The sequence below is a fragment of the Mycteria americana genome, chromosome 4, assembly GCF_035582795.1.
Source record: "Mycteria americana isolate JAX WOST 10 ecotype Jacksonville Zoo and Gardens chromosome 4, USCA_MyAme_1.0, whole genome shotgun sequence".
NCBI classification, from domain to species: domain Eukaryota; kingdom Metazoa; phylum Chordata; class Aves; order Ciconiiformes; family Ciconiidae; genus Mycteria; species Mycteria americana.
Window position 1 is genome coordinate 8632202 of NC_134368.1, and position 14462 is coordinate 8646663.

General features: G+C 42.6%; 2 protein-coding genes across 6 annotated transcripts in view; one reads left to right on the forward strand and one right to left on the reverse strand.

Annotated features, from left to right (window-relative positions):
* CTBP1 (C-terminal binding protein 1) overlaps positions 1 to 4144 on the reverse strand; it is a 251981-nt gene extending 247837 nt beyond the window's left edge. Inside the window, exon 1 of the mRNA XM_075499566.1 lies at positions 4070 to 4144. The gene's annotated coding sequence lies outside the window, so the exon portion shown is untranslated. The remainder of the gene's footprint in view (positions 1 to 4069) is intronic.
* A 598-nt stretch (positions 4145 to 4742) lies between these two features.
* Positions 4743 to 14462, forward strand: part of MAEA (macrophage erythroblast attacher, E3 ubiquitin ligase) — a 51942-nt gene continuing 42222 nt past the window's right edge. For 2 of the 5 annotated variants that reach the window (XM_075499573.1, XM_075499575.1), the window contains exon 1: positions 4879 to 5010. In XM_075499573.1, the coding sequence (XP_075355688.1) occupies positions 4942 to 5010 (69 nt within the window). In that variant the 5' untranslated portion in view covers positions 4879 to 4941. The other 3 variants (XM_075499578.1, XM_075499577.1, XM_075499574.1) reach the window with 3 other exon arrangements.

Genomic DNA, 14462 nt, shown 5'->3' on the forward strand with positions numbered 1-14462 from the left:
ACAAAACTCAGTATATCAACACTTGTTCATCAAAAGGTGTGTCTCCGCTCTCTATGAATTTCTCACTCCACAGTACTGTTGCAGATGTATTATATAAAATCAAGCAGCACCCATGAAAATGGACCAATCCATTAAAAATGCTCAGTTGCTGTGAATAACTCAGTAAAGCAACAATCTCCCCAGCAGGAATTGTCTCATCTGCATTATCTTCTAAAAGTCATAATACTTACTGAATACTTGTCTCAAGGTATCTGATATTAGTACAGGTCATCTCACATTTCTGTCTTACAAACACAGCTGCCTGGTGTATTTTGAAGACAAGCTGCTTTGATATTAACACCTTCTTCTGTCAATGCTGTGCACAGTAGTTGTTAAAAAATACCAAAAATTCTCCCAGTATTCAGAAGAAAAAATTAACATACATTAAAGGTAAGGTCCTAAATATTTCATAAACATAATAATTCACTAGAAGAATGTAGTGAAGGCTTCTACTTCTCCACTATGAGATGGACAGTGCAATCACCACCCATCTGCTCAGGGATGAGAGCTCTTCTGGCCAGTGGGCAACCTGTGCTCCCACCCGATCCAACATACAACTTTGTGTCACTTGCTTATGCCAGTCTCATCTGCTAAACTAAGAAGTGACGGTGACACACATTCACTTCTGCCACTCTGGCACAGAGGTTATAATGTCCACAAAGAGACAAGAGAAGCAAGTGTAGTAAAATCTCAATCCACTGCAGTTTTCTTTGGCACATGGAACTAGAGCACTAAGGTTTCTGCTTTGCTCCACCAAATACCATACAGAGTGTATTTACGTTTTTGAAAGATACATAATTTGCATGCAATGCTTAATGGTAGACTAGATGTTAGATCTAATCGTTAACCTGGAGCAAAGCAGAAGACTATTGGAAATACTTCTAAGATATCGTCAAATGAGTAAGGTTCTCCTAAAGGTTTGGAGTCTTCTGTACGCACTGCTTAATTTTAACTAATTACTAATTCACATTAATAAGACACTAAATGAGGACAAATATTAATAGATTATGATTCAGCTGGACAGTGCCAAGAAATACAAAATGGAAGATGATTTTTATTCTTCCTTTTACACCACTAGGGGACAAGGAAAAATAATTAAGATACAGTACACAAAACTTCTTCGTAGATCCAAACTTGTATTTCCTATTTAAGAATAAAGTGGTCTAATTTATAAGAACTGTAAAAGCAAAGTTGTATTGGTAATTAAACTAAATTTAATTAAATTAAGCCTCAGCTTTATAACTTTGTATGGTAGGTTAAGCAGAAGACATTTATTAACCTAATATTAAAGAACAAAGTACAACCTCTGTATATGAATAACCATACCCAGGAATAACAATAACCATAAATATTTTGTCAAATTCAGCAGGAAACTACAGATTTTAACAAGTCCAAAAGATCATTAGCTTAGGTCTTATCTCCACATTTATCATGCCCACATTTATACTATAAATCAACAGCTGCAACCTAAAGTTGAAAACATGCCAGAAATATGCATAGGTTGTATCAATATTTGCACATGGAGACTAGAACATAAATTAGTTGACACTCAGCACTTAAAGCTTCCTCTCTGAAGTTGCAGAATTTAAAGGTTAAAGATTAGACATGCTCCCTCTTGTGTTAAACCAAGAATACACGGAATACATGCTGTTTTCTCTGACATGATGGTTGCTTGGCCATCTGTTCCATTAAGCAAACCCTTTAACTTTGGCTACTAACGTCTGACAAACCTTCACCAATAATTGTCCAGTTTAAAGACAGATACAGCCTGACCACATAACCTGTATCCATTGTCTATTTGTGTTACATTAAATCAGCTACTGTATTATCAGAAAGGAACATTAAGGGATTACATACAAAAAATCTGCTGCAAATAAGCTTTTTGGATAAATACATATATGACTTGGTAAATTACATGGAAATTCACACTTCTTCAGTCCCTATAAGTGTCACAGGCCTAAGGAGTTAAAGCATGCCAAGTTCAAGCTATTCAGTAACATTAATGATACGGAATATTGAACAGCAAAGTTCCTTCTAAATATTAGCTTACAGAATATTTAACACAGACAGGAAGAACAGGAAGAGTTTACAATGCCACATAATTACGTTTGTAAATACAGCAACAATTGAGCTAAGTTTTCAGCCCTCCACTTGACAAGCTCAGGTGAACCATTCACTGCACAGAGCCCTAATGGAGTCAAAATCCTCCTTACACAAATCCTCTTGCAGAATCCGGCCCCAAGATCATGTCTAGACATGAATGTTAATCCCAGGTGTAACTAACACAAATGTTTTTACTAATATACTTTTTAAACAAAGGCTTTGCACCTGGTGTGGGCTTGGCAAATTATGTTTAGGCATACATTTGCTGATTATGGTCAGTACCAGACTGAATGTCAGGCCAGCTGAGAGTAAACACAAGTAAATAGTTTGCAGTCCAAAGCTGAAGAGAACCTAACTCTCAACTACATGCCTTCACACATTTTCTTTTATTTACCACCAGCCCTTTGTGGTGGATAGAAGATGCTCCCAGTGCAACGGGGCCTATGCACATTAGAAATAAATAACGTTACCTAATATTCTAAGAAAAACACTTGTTAAATATGACTTGCTCTTTCAAACCGTGCAAGTTAAATGTGTTTTATCTTCTTGGAAATATGTATTTTTCTACAGTATTCTACAGACCAGAAATAATATAACCACAAAGTTTAGGAAAAACAGCAAACAATACCGCGATTATTAATGGATAAAGGTTTTGGGGTCTCTTTAAAGCCTCAAACCACAACAGCACACTACCTGAAACATATCTGCTGACAATGGCAAGCACCTGCACAAGAAACAGAACTTCTACCACCAACTTCAACAACAGAAGAAAGTTTGTATCACTGCACATACAGCTCCTGATCAGTATGTTTCCACTTTCTTACTGTTACACTGCAGACCTAATAGCTTCAAGGTCTGACAAAGGGCCTTCCATCTCACTCACTAAGTTGCTCAAATCACAGTGAGAAGCTTCATGTAGGGTATTAAAAGAGGGCAGATGTTATGGTTGAATCTCAAGACACTGCCCTCTATATATTATTAAGAAAGAAGCTTTTATATCAATAGCCAGAGGATTAATACTCCAGGAGTGTTTTTATTCCCTCAGACACAGAAGTAGAGGCAGTCTGCAGGATCAGGTCCCTTTTTTTATATGGAAACATTCCCATACACTCAGCAGAGGAATTATTGCTCATTTAAACCAGGGCTTTCCACCTTACAGCCCACCAACTCCCACGGACCACTCTCAGGGACTGAACAGCAGTCAGCAAGACAAGCAAGCCTTTTAGGTGCAGCGTTACCCTGGCCAGAGAAAGACCCACAACTCCCTCCAGATACAGCTGGGAGCCCGCAAACCCAACCAACAACAAAAACAAAAAAAAAAAAAAAAAAAGAGAAAAACCCCAGAAATCGGAAACCGCTACTCTAAACTTGCAGCGCACGCCGGTGCTTCGGGCACCGGGCGGGGGGCGGCAGCAGCTCCCCTCCCCAGCCCGGCTGCGAGGGCAGCGGCGGTTGACGTCTCCCCCCATGAGGGAGCTGCAGGGCTGCGCCGCCCGCGCTCACCCGCCCCGGGGAGGAGGGCGCTGGGCCGGCGGGAGAAGCTGCTTGCCGGCCGGGCAGACTCCTCAAGGGCCGAACGGGAGCCAACCCCCCTCCCCACCCCCCCTCCCCCGCGGGGAAGGCGAGACCGGCCCGGCTGCTGAGGGAGCTGCCCCCGCCCCGCGTCTCGTCTCGTCTCACCGGGGAAACTTAACGCCGGCCCGCCCGGGAGCGCGGCCCCGCCGCGGCCTCCCCTCCACGGCGAGGAAGCGGCTCGGGGCCGCCCCCCCCTCCCTCCCTCAGCAGCGAGGGCAGGCAGCTCCACGGCGGGCTGCGGAAGGGAAGCCGCGCCGGGCGCCTCCGCCTGCCCTGGCTGAGGGAGAGCGGCGGCGAGCGCGGGAGGGCAGCCCGGCGCCGGGGAGAGGGAGTTGAGGGGAAGGGGACTCACGCTGTCTCCGCTATTTAAACCTCTTCCCGCCGCCTCCGCCTCACTGACTCTCACTCACTCTCTCCTCCCCACGGAACTTACTAGGGGCGGCCCCCTCCCCTCCCCGGCCAATATACACACAGCCACACGCCGGGCCGCCGCTGCCGCTGCCCCGCCCACCCTCCCCAGACGCGCCACCCATTCGCTCAACTCCCTGCCCGTCAGCAGGGCGGCGTAAGAGCGTTGGCTGGGGACCCTGCTCATCAAAGCGCGCTCCACACCGCCTCCTCTGGGCTCCGCCCCTCGTCCCGCCCCTCCCCTTCCCGGACACCTCGGGGGGTGTTAAAACGGCCGTTTTAAGTCACCATCAAAATTTACTTTTCGGTCCCACCTACTGAGCTCTAGCAGAGATTCTGATTGGACAATGGGAAAGCCCTCTCTATCGCGACTGGGTGGCTGGATGCCCATCACCCCCAAAACTCCCGCCTATCTCGATGCCGTAGCTCCACTTGATTTGTCCGCCCATCCAGGCGGCCCCGCCCATTTCCACATCGCTGCCCAATCAGACGCGGCTTCTCAAGCTCTAAGGCGGTGTCAAGGCGCACGAACGGAACGTGCGAAAGGGCGGCCTTCATTGGTTGGCGCCTCCCGCCCCGCTGGTTGCTCTTCCGCCACCGCCGTCCGGCGGAGCGTACCACGCCGCCGCGGCGGCAGGGGTGGGGGGCGGGCCGTGGTCAAGAGCGAGCGCCGTTGGTTCGTCCCGTCTCCATTAGGGATGGGGCGGAGGAAGGCCTTTATTGCCCGTCATGCCGCGCGCGCTGTAGGTAGCTCCCTCCGGTCCGGGCTGGGGGAGGGCGGGGGAGGAGAGGGAGGAGGTTGGTGCCTAATCCAAGATGGCGGTGCAGGAATCAGCTGCTCAGCTCTCAATGACTTTGAAGGTGCAGGAGTATCCCACTCTCAAGGTGGGTGCCGAGCCTCCCCCTCCTCCCCCGGCGTGGAGGAGAGGGGTAAAGCAGCCAGCGTCCCGCCGCAGCAGCGCTGAGGGGGAGACGAGGGCTTGGCGAGCCGGGCGCCCCCGGCCCCCCTTCCTCCCCGCTCCCCGCCTCAGGAGCCCCGGGGGCCCCCGGGGCTGCGGGGGGTGGGGTGGGGAGGGATTCCCACCACAGAGTTCCCGCCCGTCCCCGTTTTCCTCCGCTTGACGTCTCGGCTTATGCCGGTACGGCTTCTCCTCTTCCCCTCCCCCTCCGCCGAGGCTGAGGGACGTGCTTGGAATATGCTGCTCTCCCCGGGTGTCTCCGTGCCCTGAGGTGAAGGGGGAGGCCCCTGGGCCACGCTGGGGACACAAAAAGGGTCGTTGAGAGCTGGAGGAGCTGGCCGAGGAGGGAGAGGAGTCGGGTCCTTGTGGCAAGGCGAAGCTGTGGTCGTAGGGGTGATGCGAGGGGGGAGAGGGCTCGGACGGAGGCAGGCTGGGGGAGAGGGTTTAGGGGCGTGTGAGTGATGGCTGAGGAAGACCGAGGGTTGCTTTAAATGCTCATCCCAGATGATTAACTGAATCTACGTGGCGTTGTTAGGAGACGTGTGAAAGGGGAGGGAGTGGAGGCGGTAGTAGAATATGGTTCCCTGGCTTCTTGGTCCCCCAAAGATGGAGATGAGCTTAAAATATAAAAAGGGACAAACGTACTGGAAAATGCTGGAGGCCTGTAGAGGCGAATAAGCGAAATACTTACGGTTTGGTAAAAGTAGGGAGTGTTCGTTACGGTACTGAGCCTGTCTGAAGGATGGTAGTTTCCCAAGACTGCATAGCTGGTCTTTGGCTTTAACTAGGTATTGTAAAGCAAATGAAGGACTCGGTACTGAGCGTTAAGGTCATCGCCTCTAAGAATTGTTGAACTGGAAGGATGATGCTCATAGGAATCAATGGAAACCTTTGTTTGAAGTCTTGTGTTGTATATACAGTAGGTCTACCACATTAATAGCAATAGCTGTGGAAGGCAGCTAGGAGAAGGATGTCTGTTGCAAAATGATTATTTAAACATCTCTCGTGTCAGCATATCAACATTTTTTCATCCATAGAAGATGTTTATGCAAAGTAAACTTTGTTGTGCTGAGATCATGCTGCACTTTTGCACACCGAGTACTGTGCGCTCTTTGCAGTGTTTGTTTTGCAGGCTTTCTAGCCATGTTCTTCTTGCGCATGTCCTCCTTCTCCACTCTCCTAGCTTCGTTCTACTTAGGTCCAAGAAGCAGAAGGACAAAGTGTTGATTCCCATTTTATATATGAAGGCTTCCTTCTGTTATCGTGAAGTACTTTAAAGCTGACAGCATCAGGCTTAAATTTTAAAATAGCTGTAAAGAGTGCTCTAGCACTTTCCGCAGCCAGAATAATGTGAAGGCGTTTAAAGTTAAGGTGGTCATTTTAAGACTGCATTTTAGATGCATTCCAGTTGTTATCACAGCTTTGCTTGTTACGTTCCTAAAAATTACTGGCAGTGAGGATCATGGAGTTTTTGTTTTGCTGCTTATGACTTAAGATGAATTGTCAAAGTGCCAGCCATTTAAAAGGTAGAGAATATTTTGGACTAATTCTTTTATTTCCACAAGCATTCTTTTTCCCTGAAAAATCTTAACACAAATATACATAAGAGAATGGAATGTTGTTTGTAAAGTTGGGAAGCTAAATAGTAAGAGGGTGAGACACCCTTGCACTGAAACTCTTAATTTCCTAGCAAAGGTGATGTTTATTGATTCTTCCCAGCACCCATTCAACTTCTGGGTTGTTCCTGTAATCTTTAATAGCATTTTTCATTGTTTAAAAAACCTGCCAGAACACTGTCTGCTCAAATCTTTTGAATGTATCTTCTTAAATGTTCTTAACTGTGAGTCATATATCAAAACATTTTAGTGGTGGAGGTGAAAAAGCAGCAGGGAGAAATGAACACCGAGGCTAAAGTCTACTAAAGTAAGTTGATATCAAATCCCATTTTGTTCATTAGGAGGCAGGTGCCTAAAAGCTTCTGTGGGACTCAGCCTCTGTGAATTTTTCTTTCCAGTTTATTCAAACACTATGTGAAATGAATGCGTATCATTTTTATTTTTTTAATTTTGTCCACCGACACAGTAGCTCAGATATTTCTCTTGGGGCTCTGGACACTGGTGATTTTCCCTGATGTGAGTAAAATATAAAAGATTGTAGACTGGTATTTATATCCTTCCTGTTTCTCTCCTCTAGCTTCCTCATGCCAACATCACTAGATAATAGTTGTGTAATAGCTCTACACTTACAGTATGTTCCACAGGGTGCCTTTCATGTGAAAGAGTGCTTAAAACTGCAAAGGGAAATCCCTTTTCCATAGCTGAATTGTGGTTGCTGCAGGAGTGGAAATGCTTCAGCCATTCTTCAACAGTTCAGCTCAGGGGAAGTAAATGGACGACTTCAGCTGAATCTGGGGAAGCTATTTCAGTGTACAAAATAATACTTGAATATTGCCCCCCACTCTAATCCCTTCTCCCTTCTCAAGGACAATAAGGTTGCCAGCTATTCTTCCTCCAAAGTGCTGTGGAATCTTTTTTTTTTTTAAAGGCCTACTGATAGAGAATTATGCTAGTCTCATATGAGAGCATGTAACATGAAAGCTGGCAATTTAAAAATGAATGAATGCGAACATTGTTATCATAGTTCTTTGCTGAAACAGTAATAAACAAGTGATGACAGGAAGCTAGATAATTCATACATATCTTCGGAAGTGTGAATAATTATTAAACTGAACTAGCAAACTGTATGGAGTAAGACCCCAAAACTGGAAGGTGGAAGACCTGAAAGCAGGGATGATCACTTATGAAAATATTCTTATCTGAGCTGTTCATTGGCAAGAGTTTAGGGTTAGCTGGGATGCAACTGCTTTAAAAAACAACTGATCAAAAGGAGAGCTGTAGAAGCACAGAATATTTGAGCACCTTCTCAGAGCTGCTGTTTGGCTGCTTTTGTTGGCAGCTGTGGCAGAGGAAATACTGGCAGCAGATTTAATAAGATATTAATTTCTCATGGAAATACCATGTTTACCTGACTGCTAAAGAGGGGAACAGGTAGGAGAATAGAATTTTATGAAGCATATATACGAAGTCCATGGAACACAGAATAGCTGAGGTTAGAAAGGACCTCTGGAGACAGTCTCGTGCAATAGCCTCCCCTCAAAACAGTGTCAGCTAGAGCAGGTTGCTCAGGGCCATGTCCAGACTGCTCTTGATTATCTCCAACATGGAGACTCCAGCCCCTCTAGGCAAACCTGATCCAGTGTTTGACTGCTGTTATGGTATTAAAGAAAAAATCTTTTGTTTGCATGGGATTTTCTGTATTTCAATTTGTGCCCATTGCCTATTGTCCTTTTACTGGGCACCACTGAGAGTAGTCTGGCTCCATCTTCTTTACTCCCCCATCAGGTATTTATACACATTGATAAGACTTCCCCCAAACCTTTTCTTCTCAAGGTTAAACAATCCCAGCTTTCTCAGCCTCTCTTCCTATGTCAGATGCTCCAAACTGTTAGTAATCTCTGTGGCCTTCTGCTGTACTCACTCCAGTATGTCCATGTGTCTCTTGGACTGGAGGCCCAGAACTGGACACAGCACTCTGGATGGGTCTAACTCATGCTGAGTAGAGGGGAAGGGTCACCTTCCTTGACCTGCTGGCAATGTTTTTCCTAACACAGCCCAAGGTGCTGTTGGCCTTCTTTGCTGCAAGGGCATATTGCTATCTCATGGGCAACTTGTCCACCAGGACTCCCAGGTTCTATTTGGCAAAGCTGCTTTCCAAGCTGTTAGTCACCAGCACATACTGGTGCATGTGGTTATTCCTTCCCAAGTGTAGGACTTCACATTTCCCTTTATCTGAATTTCCTGAGGTTCTTGTTTTTCCATTTCTCCAGCCTGTTGAGGTCCCTATGAGTGACTACATGACCATCTGGCATATTAACAACTCCTCCCAGTCTTGTATCATCTACAAACTCTGGAGGTGCACTCTGACCCATCATCTAGGTCACTAATGAAGATGTCAAACAGTTCAGGTCAACTTCTCTTCCCACTGAAACAAAGAAAGTACAACATTCATTTTTTGCATAATTGGTTGCACAACTTTATTTTTTCCCCTGTTTATGAGCTTCACTATAAGTTGTTGGTTTTGAACATGGCTTTGTACTTCGATACTATGAGCCACAGAGTACTTTTGTCAAAACTTCGAACGTATAGCAGCAAAAGTTGTTCAGTGAAAGTGGTTCAGGCAGAACTTAAGAAGGACAGAAGTAACAGAACTTGTAACATCTAATGCACTTTCAGTACATCAGTGTACAAAAAAATACATGGCACTTCTAGTTCATTAACCAATTTGTTAAATGTTTCTCAAGTAGAAGGTTGATGCAATAAGCGAAACATGGATATGAGTAACAATCAGCTCTGTACTAAGTTGGTGTGAATGCTTGTGTCTCACACTAGATCTGTCTTCAGACAGGGTACTCTGACTCACCGAGTGTGCATCGAATGTCCATACTGCACATTCGTGTGTTGCTGAATAATGTACTTCCTGTTTCAGCACATCATGTGTGCATGTCAGCAAACAAGTGTGACATCTTTTGTACTGCTGCTGTTCTTCTGCACTGATGTGCTGCTGTGTTTCAAGAAAAATCTGATACTGTGGGACTTCAGAAGAAGTTTGACACTGGAAAGCAGCTGAAGTAGGGATTGGCTCCTGTGGGGATTGGTCTCTTTTCCACCCCTGCCCACTCCCTATAAAACACATTTTAAAGTGATTAATGAAGGAAGAAGACACAGTAAAAGTAACAGTCTGGCCATGAGTTAGAGGTGTTGCTTGCTTATCAGTACTCCATTGTGCTTGTAGGAAAATACTTCAAGAAAAAGTCTCTCAAACATTTTACAGAAGACCTCCTGTTAGTATCTTCAAAGTGAATACTTATCTGATGTTGCAATTCACAGTTGCAGCATACTTGATTTGTAGTGTTTTCACAGGACAGTGCCCTGTGATCTTGTGAGTTTGGTTTGTGTATGTTTCCTGGTATAGAAATAGTATGTTTGTATCGTAGCTAACATGTTGGGGTCTTTAAATGTTGACATAAAGCAAGAATATCTGTGAAATATTTTATTCTTTGCATAGTGAATGTTTTTCAAGAGCTGGGAAACAGGACTAAAGATGAGCTTCAAACATTTGCTAGATATCGTAATAGGAGGAAAATGCTTCACAACGTGGTATGATTGGAGTGGAGCTCTTACTGGATGTCATGGACCACCAGTGTCAATTTTTCTTATCTCTAAACCTCTTCCCACAGTCTTTCAGTTCAGTAGTTCCTATATTAATCAGCATAATAGTGCACCTTTTGGGCCCATAGATTTAGGAAAGTATTGTTGTGGCAGGTGGGTATTTACTATAAGGGCACGCTGGCAAAATCCATCAGTCCTTGTAAACTTAAACTGCTTTCATTGTACACTTGGCCTCCCACAGCTTACAGCCTGAAGATAGATTATATAGGTAGTATTTGCTAACCCAGAATGTGAAATATGCTATATTACTTGATTACTTACAATTATTGCTTGATTACTTACATTGCTTGATTACTTACATTATTGCTTATTTAAATAAAGCAAGTTTTTGTTAGGATATCTTTATTATGATAGCCAGTAATTTAACTACTTCGCAACTTGCTTTTGATTCACCTCAGCTTTTTTTGAGTGCTCTGTGGATTACCTTGAGTTGTAAACTAGTGAGAACTAAAGGAAAACAGATAATATATTGAGTAAAACTTTGGTCATTCATATACTCTGATACAGGTCTGCTGAATCAATAATCCTTAATTATTTGTCTTAGGAGAAATGCTGTCACTTCAGCTGGAATAGGTTATTTTGGGAGCAATCTGATTGGAAATGGGATCTCTAGCTTAAAGGCTCCAGCCAGTATCATGGTGTCTGGACTGTGCAAACACACAGGAGGATGATGACCTCTTTCATTTAAAGAGGTGATACTGTGATTAAAATGAACAAATATTTGGAGAAGAAGGAAGGATCAAAACAAATAAGGGACTTGCCCAAGACACAAACCTGCCGTGTGACCTTAGCTTAGCAACTCGACCGCATCTTCAGGAGGGAGGAATGCTTAGGTTTTTGTTGGTAATCAAATATTTCTACTGAAAGAAGAAAAGCAAAGAAGTTTCTTTTGAGGCATGAGTCCAAAATGGCATCTATGAACAAGTGTATTGAAAATTACTGGTCTCTGCTGTCCCTAGTGTGGCTCTAGACAGGACTCTAAAATGGCTGTCAATCTGCTTACATAAGGATGCAAGACAGTTTGATATAACTGTAAAATGGCTTTGTAAAGCACTTAATTTTGTTGTTGGAAGCCTTCTTCAAAAGTTCATAATGTGTTCAGTAATAAGTTACTAGCAGTTTGTGTAAAAGGATAATATTTTGAAGGATTATAATTGCTTCTGTTGAATAAGTACGTGTGTAGCAGATGGATAGTCCAAGAATTTTCGCTGCTAATTCTCTCCTGGATTGAAGTAGCAGCAGCTTTGAATATTATAATGATATTTTCTTTCTAGACACAGCTGCTCTAGAATATGCAGTACTGTCTTCCTGAGTTGTAAAACTGACGTGCTTTTAACTAAGGAAAACTACTAGGCTTTACACTTCAAAAACATTGAAACTGTTTTTAAAAAGAAGTATTTTTTTTTAAATCTAAGTGATCTGCAACTGTATTCAGGCTTATGAAATTATTTTGTCTGTTTTGATCTGTATCTCTTCAAGAGTTTATATTAATGCCTGTACCTAATTAAACCTAAATCTAGTCATTATTCTAAGCCTCTAATTCCTGAAATATTACTACTTCTCCTTTCTTTTAACTTTCTTTTCCTTTTTTGATTTTGCCTAGAACAAGGAAAAAATACTATGATTTCAAGGGATTGATAAGAGCTACACATCAGAATTCTGCAAATAAGTGGTGATATAATTTACATTTTGGATGAGTTCAGTGACAAGTAATGACGCTGACTCAGTTCTGAAATAATCCAATAGTTATAGAGGAAGTGTATAAAAATACAGAATTTCGGTAATTCTGTATGGAAATGCTTAATTGTTACTGGTTTGAGGGAAAACTTACAGTAGTTTATTGTACCCTGCCTCATTTTTCAAATGGCATCATGTATAACAGATGTCCTCTACTTCTCTGTTTTGTTGAAGGTGAGCACGGTGATCTAATTTAGTCTCAAGGAAACAGCTTAATGCTCAAGGTGTTTCTTGCTGAGTTTACCTTTTCTCTTGACACTGTTTGTTTATTAAAACTATTTAAGAGATGCTTAATTTTTCTTCCATATTCCTATACTTCCTCTTTCCTCTTGCACAAAATAGAGCTAAGTTGTCTCTGCTTCTGTTTTTGTGAAAGACAGTTTCATCACTGCACTTCTCACTTTCTTTTCCATACCTATCTGTGGCTAGGCTTAATTTCATGTAAGGGCACAATATATGGCATTTGAAAAAGCTTGTTTGTACCTCAGAAAGTCTTCAACTGAATTATCTTGGAGACCTGTAGATTCATACAAATCTCTGGTGCTTTTCAGGTTTTATAAGCTAACACAATTGAGGAGAGGAAGCACATCATTTTTCTGACCCTTGAAAGGAGAGCATAATTCTGTAATGGTTCCCCCCACCTAATCTGGTAGGACTCTTATTTTTCTTGAAACTTTTTTTTTCTTCCCACTAGTTATCTGACTTCATATACCTGAAAACTGACTTCATATACCTTAAAAAATCCATTTCAAATTCCTGCCTGCCCATGATTCAGTTCATTTGAAAAGACACATAATGTAGGTATTTGTGTTCAAAAAAATTCTACACTTTGTGGCAAGGAGTTGCTTTCAGCTGTGAGACTGTAACGTTAAAGAAGGATGATTCACACAGACATCAGTAAAATCAGGATATATAGTTAAACTTCCCTGTATATGAGTTGGTACTGCTCTCAAGTTAGACCTGATTAACTACTTTCTCCCAAATACAGGAGGAAATTGGATGTTCTTTTACAGAATTGCAAACCTACGTAAAAGATGCTTGTTTCTGTTGTCGATACTGTTTTCTGTGAAAATCAGTTTTTAGAAAATAAACCTTTGAAAATTCCTGTTCACAGGAGGCTGGGGAGTTTCCTATATGCAGTCACTGTAGGGTAGAAACTCTTTCTGATTAATGTTTTGGTCTGAAAGCCATTGTTTGGGTTTTAGTTTCCATTTTTATTTGGAATTCTTCAGGCTTGAATCTGCATAAGTGAAGAAGGAAAGTAGCCGGTGTTGTAGGATGTGAACAGATGAGTTTCAGGACTGGTGCTAGAGGTCTAGTGTAAGGCTAAAGACTTGTGGGAGGATAAAGGCTTACATTTTTCACAAAACTTTAATTATGAAAGAAACATGTGCAATTCAATCTTTCAGTGTTACTGTGTACCAGTTAGGAAAACTTGTGGGCAGCATCAGGCTGGTATTTGAAGTTTCACGCCGTAGCCATTACGCTTTGGCCTAACATCCTACACCTCTCAAGGAGTAGAAATGCAGGATGTAACAGGTTTTATAAATAAGTTTACATGGCTTAGGGGAAATCCCTTTCTCCTGTGTCCAGTCCTCCCTTTAATTCTCTGTAAATTCTCTGATAAATGCTGGTAAACACACCTTTCCTGAAGTAGTCTGAGGATTTTTTTGTATAGCTGTGGAAGAAAGACAAAGTAGAAGACTTCGTTTCAGTGCTTCTACTTTCTTAAGTAAAATTTTAGTGGGATTCTTAACACATGTAATTTATTTTTCCCTTCCAGCCAATGGTTTATTGATGCGGAAATACTATCCTGACTAATCAAAGATGGAATCATGTACATCAGTTAATGTGACTTTTAGAAAGGAAAGTCATGCCATGTGAAGATATTGGACTTCTATGTTTAAAAAAAAAAAGGAGGTGGTGATGGCGGATTTAGTTGGTAGCTTATTCGTATTACTGAATGTTTTTTGGAAATATCCCTTACCAGGAACTCTTGAAAGAAAGACCACTTTATGTGGATAGATAACTGGGCAAGACAAGAAACAAACATCAAGATTTAGTAGCCAACCTCTGTAACAGAAGAAGGTCAGTGTTAGGGTTCTGCTGGCATCTGTGCTAGTACTGCTGATATTCAGCTGTTTGAACAGCCTGGAAGAAAGAGTGAGTGCTGAGATGATCCAGTTTCCTTGATGATACTAAGATAGTCAAGGTGTTACAATCCAAGTATGAAGCATTAGAGAAGAATAATGAGAGACTGAATGGCTATTAAAGTAGTAGATGAAATTCAATATAGACAAGTGTAGTGTGATACAGTTTTTAGGTATGGTGGAAAGAAAAACAATCCTAATCT